At 32.1% G+C, this 10,521-nt stretch overlaps 1 protein-coding gene across 1 annotated transcript; it reads right to left on the minus strand.

Annotated features, from left to right (window-relative positions):
- Positions 1-5: 5 nt before the first annotated feature.
- Positions 6-4,874, minus strand: LOC125202227 (amino acid permease 6-like). The gene is made up of 7 exons (XM_048100593.2): positions 4,687-4,874; positions 4,328-4,549; positions 3,604-3,697; positions 3,315-3,529; positions 2,710-2,855; positions 706-933; positions 6-616 (listed from the first exon to the last, which is right to left on the minus strand). Exons 1-7 carry the CDS (start codon positions 4,775-4,777, stop codon positions 185-187), a joined length of 1,428 nt encoding a protein of 475 aa, XP_047956550.1. The 5' UTR covers positions 4,778-4,874; the 3' UTR covers positions 6-184.
- Positions 4,875-10,521: the final 5,647 nt, after the last annotated feature.

Below are 10,521 nucleotides of genomic sequence, written 5' to 3' on the forward strand. Positions count from 1 at the left end.
ATGTATTGATGCTCATATTGTAGCCTTTATTGGTTTAAAACTAAGCTTATCTTATTCAAATGGGCATACAGTTCTCATATGGTGACAATTGATCTCTACAGAATCACTAAATGCTGAAATGCAGGTAAATAATGTTTTGGATCTTGGACTCATAGATTGAATAGGATCTAGCCCTACATGTGCTCTATTCATGAGCTTGACTCTGGAAAGGCTTGTACGTTTTCACGTCGTCGGCGAGCCCTCGCACGGATCCGGCCGCTGCGACGAGCGACACAATCAGGCAAGCCCAGCTGAGGATCTTCAGCCACACCCATCTGCTGGAGTACTTGGGCACTTTGGCCTGCGCAATGTGCATCTCTATGGGGAAGTACACGGTCAGCGGGTAGAACGAGGCTGCTCCGATGAGGCCGAGGAAGTGGTTGAAGAAGGGGAAGATCATTGCAATCACTGCTGTTACTATCACATACACTGATCTCCACACCAATCTGAACACATTGAAGTCATAAACTCCGCATAGAGGAATGCGGACCGAGTAATCTTTGGTGATCGTCTTGCTTTCCGGCCACTTCTGCCTGCAGCGACTCTCCACGAAGCCGAATAAAGGCTGCGCGAACACCTGTTTCGCGAATGGTATGACGAAAAATTGATGAGATGAAATACGATATAGTTTATAGTTTCTTAGGGTTCTTGTTTTTTTCGTGCTACCTGATAAGCTCCGATTAGATGGACGGCAATGCACACGTTTGCGAAGTCGATCAGCCAGAAGGGCTCGTAGAAGCCAAACCCAGTAAGGAAGTTGCCGGGAGCGTTGTTTCCGAAGGCTGCGTAGCCGAGGCAGCCGCAGAGGACGTAGAATAGGGTGGTGGTTGCCACACCTATTAAAGAAGCCTTCTTCATCACCACATTTTCCGGTGGTGGAGATTTCAGCGTGTCCTGTTAAATACAACAAATCCCAATATAAAAGATTTTAGAACCTCTGATTTTGTTAAAATCATAGTAATAGTTCATATAAGAACGTCAGATGAATTATATCAAATGAGATAATGAAGTATAGTTGGGATAACAAAGTGTAAGTGGGAAGACGTTTCTCTTTGAATTAATAGGTTGAAGATTCGAATCACTGTGATGAGTCATGCGGTGGATTTCAAATTTAGGGGACAATAATACATACAATAACAATAATACAAGTACTATTAATTTGCAATTTTGAAATACATTTTTCAGATATAAAATTGTATTTTCACAATGAAAATAATTGAAAATTTCTTAAAAGAAAAATATGATAACTCAAAGTGGTGGGGCTTTCGAATACCAAATAAAACAAAAGAAGAAAGATATGGTCCATTTGGGTATGGAGGTAACGCACACGCTATAAAAGTAGAATATGAAAAACTAGTGAGTGTATGTATCCCTAATTTGATTTTATTCCAATCTTTTTAAAATATTCTATGGTCATTATTCGTTCTTGTGTTTTTGTGCCAGAGATTTCACATGCACAGTGCCAAACCAATTTATAACGCTGGACCATAGATCACATTATTATTATTATTATAAGAAATTTTACTCTATATTTCAAATACAGTAATTTTAAAATTAAAATAGGTTCCGTTACTAAAAGTCAACTATGGAGAAAAAACAGCCTATTAAATAGTGTCCCAGAAACAAATGCGAAAAATTGATTAAAAATAAAGACAAATTTATATAGGCTGTAAGGTATGGGTGTCTTTATTTATTTTGAGTAAAGACACATGACATTAAATGTGGATATATCTCAAATTTAATAGCTATCCCATTACTATAAGTCTTTGTGCTACAACACACAGCCTACACATGACTCGTGTCCCTCTTCTCTGTCCCTTATTTTGTATGTTTCACTTTATAATATTTTTTTTAACTAATTAAAGTTCTTCATATGTTTGATTTTATTTATATAAAATAATTAGATTAGATATATTCCAAACTCGATAAGGGAGCCACGTGTCACGTATCAAATGTATGATTCCCAAACAAAAAGAAATGTTAAAGAAAGAAGAAAACATGAGTCACACAAGATTCAGTCATGGGCCGATTGTGTTGAATATTTTTGACTCATAATCCTGTGGAAATTAATTAAAAACATGTGGACTGCCATAGCTTATGCAAAAGCACATGAAATTATGTTGGATTGGTACACCTATCATATCCTTGCCTTTGTCGGCGTGAACTGAATCAATATTAATTATATATATAAAAAAATTAATCTTATGGAGTAGTAATTATTAAGACTAATTATAGTATGTAACATTATCTATGAATTTAGTTTAGAATCGTATCCACCTAATCAAATGACATTTATAAGATTCAATTCCATCTATTCCATCGTATCAAACTCTACTATTCGAAATTGTTCAAGATTAAACTGATCCAAAATTATTTTATTGGAAAAATGCCCAGACAAATTAATCATACATGACATTGTCTCAATATAAAGTATAGAATCAAATCATATCTCTCCATCAAACTAAATACCACATATCCCAAAATTGTTTAAAATTAAAGCGACTCGAGATTAATTTTATCGAAAAGAGGCTATAACTAAATTGCATCAACTCAACTGAATGGCATTCATAAAGTTTGATCTTATCTAATCTATCAAATCGAACACTAATCATGCGTGTAGTTGCGTAATTAAATTGGATTGAAATGATAATGGAAGAAAAAAAGACATGCCTGGATTTCAATTAGGACAGTTGAATAAGCATAGGCAAAAGCAATGTCTCCAATGGCTTGAAAGCTATTCCACACCTTTTCTGAGCCGCTTGTGTCCACTCCTACTCTCGTCCCTGTTAGGCTTGTCTCCACATGCCCTCCACCACCTATTTTTCAATTTTTTGAATAATTAATTTCAATCAAATAAAATTTGAAAACGATACAATTTTCATAATGCATAAGATTTTGACATAGAGATGTTGATTGCTAAATTTCAAACTCAACCTTTCGGTGCAAATTCACCAATCAAGTAGTTTAGCCAAATTCTGATAAATCACAAAAGGTTTGAAAACGGAATATTAGGTCATGAAGTTTTATTTCGGCAATTGTCTCACACATGGATAAACCGACGTCGTTTGTGGTTTTCTAAACGACAACATTTCATTATAATAAGTATTTTTTTTTCTTTTAATGAAGAAATGTTGTTTTGAGTTATGCAGATGATAAAATTGAGAAAATTTGAAACTGCGTGATTTAATATTCTATTATCGAATATTGTGAGACCGGCATAATTTGACCAAATTTTGTGAATGTATGTGCTCGTGAGAGAGAAAGGGAGAGAGAACCTGCGAGCTTGGCAATGGAGAGGGCGAGGCCGATGGAGGAGTAAGCGAAGGACATGACGGCCGCAACTATAGATAGCCAGGAAAGCTCATGGAAATTGGGTATTTGGCTCAAAATCAGCTGAATTCCAGCAAATATAGCCATGAATGGGTAGTTTGATATTGAGCATTCTGCATTATGTCCTTCCTTATGGAAACAATTTGACCTTTTCACAGCCCTAATTCACAAAATTAACTCATTCAATCATCAAAACTAATTATTTATAAAAATTATAATTGGAAATATACTCACACCATACTAATCGAAGCAGTAATTGTGTATCCAATGGTGACCCCAACAAGATTCCCATACTGAGCCAGCCCACATAGCTGAACTTTGTAACCACCTACACATTATATAATTAAAATAATTATTAATTATTTTAATTCATAAATTTTGATTACAATTTAGCCAGTCTCATGATTTTAAAACATACTCCATATTCTCTTCATTCACCGTCCATTTGAGAATGACTCGAATTTTAAAAATTACCTAAAAGAATTAGTGAAATACATACCTCATTTCTATTCATTATTTTTATCCAGGGGAAACTTCCCCTACTTACTAAATATAGTAAAAACAAATTTGAACATGTAATACTACTTACACACATACCAAAATGATAAAATAAAATTTTTAATAGTGTACTAAGATATTAAAACATGAAAGTTTTAATTTTTATCAATTGTCTTAATTATTTACAAAATAACATCAACTGATATTCAGAAAAGAACTAAAAAGACAAAAAGTAATAGTAGTACTTATTTGAATAAAACGACGTTAGTTTTGAACATTGGAAATGTGAGATGAAAATTTTGAAATTGTCTTATTTAACATTTCATTTTAAAATAATTGTCCTGAATTTGATGAAATTTTGTAATTTAGCTATTAATCATATTTATTGGTACCAAGATTTATTGGTAAAATGAGAAAATATTTCCAACACAAAGAAGTTGAAATTGAAATGCAAAGATACCTAAGTGAGAACGGACGACGTCCATGTAGGTGTAGTTGCGGCGGCCGTCGTGGCGGTACGAGTCGGCGAGGAAGGTGGAGGTCAAGTAGGTGATGAATGAGAACGCCATCAGCACAGCCGGCCCGGCCACCCATCCCAGCTGCGCTATCGCCCACGCTAACGACAGCACCCCCGACCCTATCACCGCCGTTATTATGTGCGCGCTCGCCGTCACCACCGTCCCTATTTTTATTGATAAATGAACATAAATTAACTATTTTTATTTTTTATTTTTTTATTAATAAATTAAGTTAATAGAAATTTAAAAGTGGCGTCATAGTAAATTTAAAAATTTAGAACTCAAACATTAACCACTCTACCTGTTCTTCGTTGACGGCCGTCGTCGTCAAAATTCTTGCTTGCTTCACCATTTTCTATGTACATAGAGTTTTTCTGGAGCTCGTTTGCCATTTTCAGTGCTTGTGTGTGAGAGAGAGAGAGTGAGAGAGAGAGAGAGATTTGTGCATGAGAGGAGGTTTGGAATTTGGGGTGGATCTTGAAATTTGATATATATAGAGAGAGGGGAGGGAGAAATGGTTAATTAATGGAACTAGTAGGGAAGAGGTGGTTTATTCGTATTGGATAAATGCAAATTTAAATATATTCGACTACTTTTATTTAATGATCATTTATGTGTGAGGCCTTGGGATTCTATACATATAATAATTATTGTTAAAATTAGAAATATTTATTGACATTAAAGGATGAGACTACGTGACCTATTTCTTGTGTCACAATTCATACAATTTGTTATTGTCACTTTTATCATATCAAAAACGAAAATTGGTATTTATAAATTTAAAAGTAGCTTATACTATATTCTAATTTTTAAAAGTATTTTTTGAATAAAATATTGTTTATAATAATATGACATTTTGAAGCCAAATGTGATAAGAAAATAGCATGATTTGATATTTGCTCAAATTGAAGTAAATTTTAATTAAAATTGGTAATATATATATACAATTTTTAGATGATCGAGCACATACGAATAATTGTTGCACGGAGTTAATATTGTTTATATACACAAAAAATACTCATGCACTGGTTTCAACTACTGATGTATGTAAATACGAGAGACTCAAAAGAAGAAAGGAACAAGAAAAAAACAGTTTTTTATGGTCATTACCAAACTATATATACCTAAAGACAAATTAAAAGTCAATCAACGTGTTGCTCTAAGCAGATTTGTTGTTTTGGTCTCGCACATGCATGTCTTTACCACCATCTTGTTTAACCAAAGATGTGCATAATTACTAAACATTTGTTAGTATCATTTAATTTTATTTAATAAGAATATCTCAAAATTATTGTTAATGTAATTAATTCTATAAATTAAACTCGGTCTGAATTCGTTAGTAATATGAGCAATTTGTCCATTGTTTTTTGTTTCGGGCTACCTAGATTATTAGGCAAGCCACATAGGAATTGATTTCATGGAGTGGGGGAATTCCAACCACCAAGTTTAAGACCAAGTTTTACGTTTATGAATAAATCCATAATTCGGCTAAATTTAGTGACATTACCAACTAATTGCTCTAAAATTATACTAAAATATATAACACTTTCTCCAATTACATAATAAAGATAACATACATTTATGGAAGGCTTAGATTTTAATTTAAGATTAATTAGTTGCTCTTCATGTATTTATATTAATTTTCTCACGACATGAGTGGTGTTTATTTGGGTTTTTGTGGTATTTGTTGTTTTCTTTCATTTTCAACTTAAGGATCCCACAACATTTGGCATTTTGTTAGGTACATTGAAGGCGATATATGCATAAAAACTATTCTTTAATAATTCATCGTGATTAAGAGAACTCAAAGTTTGTTCCTTAATCATTGCAGTTAAGTGTACATGATTAGTTCCATGCTTATGCAGAAGTCAGAACTAAATTTGTTCTGAACAAAGATGAAATAAAATAATACTACCACAATCACGAAATTGCTGAATCTCTACCATAAATATTCATTACTTGAAATTAATAAATTAAATACTTTATTGGAAATACATTTCTATTTCGTCGAATGGTTGTTTAGGGTCAAAATACAATTAAGGAGAAATACTCCCTCCGTCTCATAATAGATGGTACACTTGAGAATTAACACAGGAACTTAGGTGAAGTTGTTTTGTGTGTTCGGTGGAGAGAGAAAAATAGTACTAGTATATTTATATTAATGAAATATTTCCAACAAAGGAAATGTGATATCTCTTGTGTGACAAACTAAAAGAGAAAGTGTAACATCTATCATGGTACAAAGGGAATATAAAGTTACCCAAGTATTATAAAAACGTCGATGAGATATTTGAAATAAAGTTATATTTCATTCAACCTCTATTTCATATTCACCTCATAAAGTGACGAAGTGTTATATTGCGTCATCAAAAAACCATATAAATTTATAAATGACACATATTTTAATGTACAATTAGTAAATAAGATTGAAATGAGAAAAAGTAAGAGAGGGAGTGAGAGAAGATTGTGGAAATAGTGGTATTGGATAAGTGATCCACATTATTAGTAGTGTGTAATCGGTTAAAAATATTCCATATTTAAATTTTGGTATAATTTTTGGGGACAACTCAGAATGGTAAAACTAGTCTTTTTTTTAGGATGGAGTTAGTATATATCAAAGCCTCACATTAATATATTTGACTTTAAATAAATATTTGGATAGTCGATTATACCTTATAAGAGCATTTGGTCCTGCACATATGACTTCACGGACCTCATCAAAACAATACTTAGGCAAGTTTTTATAGCAATTCGGTCCTGGCGGAGTGTATGATTCCCCTAAGATTGTTGCACATATTACAAGGAATATTACAAGGAATGTCACCATCTTAATCATGGATTTAGACTTCATTATCAATCTTTCCTTTTGACAAATTTTGTTCAACTATAATTTTTTATTAGTCTTTATATAAATACACAGCTTTAGATGAATATGTTACTAAACTAATGTTGAAACATAAATTTTTATCTGTTACGGAGTACTAAATTAATGTAGAAAAATTCTATATAATGCATTTTAGTTTGTAATAAAGACATACCGATTAGAGTCATTAAAATTAACACAAAATATAAGCTTCTCTTTAACTCTTCGTAACATAATCAAGACAAAAATCAAATTACGTATATTCTATCATTATACTAGTGTAGATTACAATTACTATAAAGGCACGAGAAATCACAATTAGAAAAGGGTAGAAAGTCTCCCAACAGATAGACTGGTTTGAACCCGTGACCTAAAGGTCACCACAACTCCATGCTACCATACAACCCGTTGGTTCTTTTCCTTTTTCTTTAATTAGACATTTCATTCTATATGTTCTTTTTCTTTTATGGAGTAATATTTTAATGGAGTAATATTTTAATGGATTTTAATTTATACAGTATTATACTTTTTAGCTTATTTTTTCTATAAATATTCATTCCTAATTTTTTCTGTAAATACTTTCTACGAATTTATGGATCAAAATTATCAAAATGACTAGTATTGTTTTTGGTCTATCAATTATAAATAAGTCTAACATGAAACAAAGAAATACTTAAACAATCATCAACAAATCATCATAAGTATGTAATAACTTTCCATACTTATGGTTGGGTCCCCGTAATTGTAAGAAATGAAGTGATGCGGTGGATGAAAGAACGAATTGCTCGAAGAATTGTGTGTTACGAAAACGTAAATTAGCATTATTCCGAGCTTAATCGAATCGAGAGAGAGTGTACAAAATAAGAATGAAAAAAATCTGCAACAAACTCTGAACCGCTATTTAAATACAAAGTCCAACGACTATATCCAATGGTTGAGATTAGATCTATCATTAATTTTAAACTCGATCTGACGGTTGGTGAAACACAGTGTTGCACGCAGCTAAAATCAGCCCTTGATTCGAGCCATCGCTTATGCTCACAGTAACTTTACATGATTGGTCCATTTCCTCAAAAATTAAAGAGGCATCCTGATGAAATTTATATGTTCCAGATATCATTTATGTGATGCTTGCAAGGCCATTGCAATCACATCAAAAATATCTCAAAATATATGATAATTCAAAACTTACACGTACGAAATACTTATCAAATGCGTTAACCATAATATAATAATCTTCAAACACTCACTTTCGTTGTTTTTAGAATTTATTAATAGAAGTTCTGATGGAAGATAGGCCATTGATAATTACACATCGGAATGGAGACAAGATCAATCAATAAGATAATTTCATAATGGAAGCTAGGTTGTCCGTATGATATTACAGATACAAATTTTTGTTATGAAAAATGAATTCATGATAATTAACACTAGATCTAAAGAATAAGAAATTTAAGTATCCATCAAATAATAAAGTAAATTAGGTATTAGTGTCCCTTTATTAATTTCGTAATACCCAACCATATTTCAGAATATATTTCATTGAGTCACACCATTTTACAATAGAACTATTATACTTATTTTTTATTAGACCTTATTTAGTAGTAATAGAAGTTGGTTGGTGCTGTCACGTAGCTCCAGGTCCGTCGTAGATATATCTCCAAATTGTACCTCCCATATCTTCTGATTCATCGCGGCTCAAGTTGCAAGATTTTCCAACATCGACGGCCAATACGTTGATGAAACAACTGATTTCAACTCTATAAGTTATTGGACCACTACATCTATGTATTATTTCTTCGTATGGACCGTTTGGTCCAGCACATATCGCCTCACGAACTATATCAACACAATACTGTGGCAAGTTTTTGTAGCAATCGGGTCCTGGCGGAGTATATGAGTTCGATTCGTATATAATTGTTGCACATATTACAAGGACCGTCACTATCTTGATCATGGATTTGAACTTCATTACAAATCTTTACTTTCCACAATGGTTCAACTATAATTTTTATTAATCTTTAAATGAACATATATACTAGTTTAGATGGATCTGTTACTAAATTAGTGTTGATACATGAATTTTTATCTGTTACTAAAAATCAATGTTAAAAATTAAATATGCATTTAAGTTTGTAGTCAAGAACACATAACGATCAGAGTCGTTATAATTAACACAAGCTAGAAAAGTTTCAATAAGTTATGATAATAATCATATACTGGTACTACATAAAATTTTACAAATAGAAAATCAAACTAATTAATGTCCGCTAATATACAAGATGAGTCCACATTCCACTAAGTTTTTTCCACCCACTATTTTTATCATTTCTTAAAATATGTGTCGTCAAGAAACAGAGTCCTAATGACAGACGGAAGGAGAACTAGCAACGAGGAGACTAAAAATATGTAAAAATTATTGATTTACATTACTACGGCCGTCTCTATCAGATACATATTAAACATAATCAAACAACAAGACCGGCCAATTATTTTTATGAACGGGGATAACAATATTGTGGGTATATATTAAGAGCATATATCTCTTGAAATATACTTCGATCATAAAATCAATCACCAATAGCTTTTCCTACACTCTGCATCACATTGCATGTCAGACCAAATATTAGTACTAGTATATAAGAAAATCGATCACACTAGTATAAATAAGGTAACATTCTTACTTTATTGTTAAGTACTGGGAAGGATATCCAGTTATAGCTTTGCACGATACGTGTATGAAGATAGCACGAATCCAAAAATACCCCTCTACTCGAAGAGTTATTGAGTTTCATTAATGTCTTCTTGAAAATAGGTCCAAACTCTGAAAATATGAATGCCAATGGTGAGAAATTAACATTTGATTTCACAATTTTAAAATGGAAAAACAAATTACTTAAAACTACCTTTTATTATTCCTATTTGTGTAGCATTGCACAGCTCCAAGGAACGTGAGCAATTTTCCCATTGTTTTGGATCCAGACCAGGAACAGTTAATATGAAGTTGTATCCAATCTGCAATATGTTAGAATAGATATAGATGAATAATAGCAGAGGAAATTATTTATATTTGATGGATAAGAAGACATATAGTATTATTAGTTTTGTTTCTTGGAGTAATTTTTTTTTGAATGAAAAAATGTATGCTTAAGCTAAATGACAAGCAGAGTATATCAAGAATGATAATAATAGAAATAATAACAACTTCTTACAACAATATGATGCATAGAGATGTATCGACTTTGTAGTACACGGTAAACAATACTAAATTCA

Source organism: Salvia hispanica, chromosome 2 (assembly GCF_029641045.1).
Source record: "Salvia hispanica isolate PSC_SH4W2 chromosome 2, Shi_PSC_v1, whole genome shotgun sequence".
In the NCBI taxonomy this organism is placed as follows: Eukaryota; Viridiplantae; Streptophyta; class Magnoliopsida; order Lamiales; family Lamiaceae; genus Salvia; species Salvia hispanica.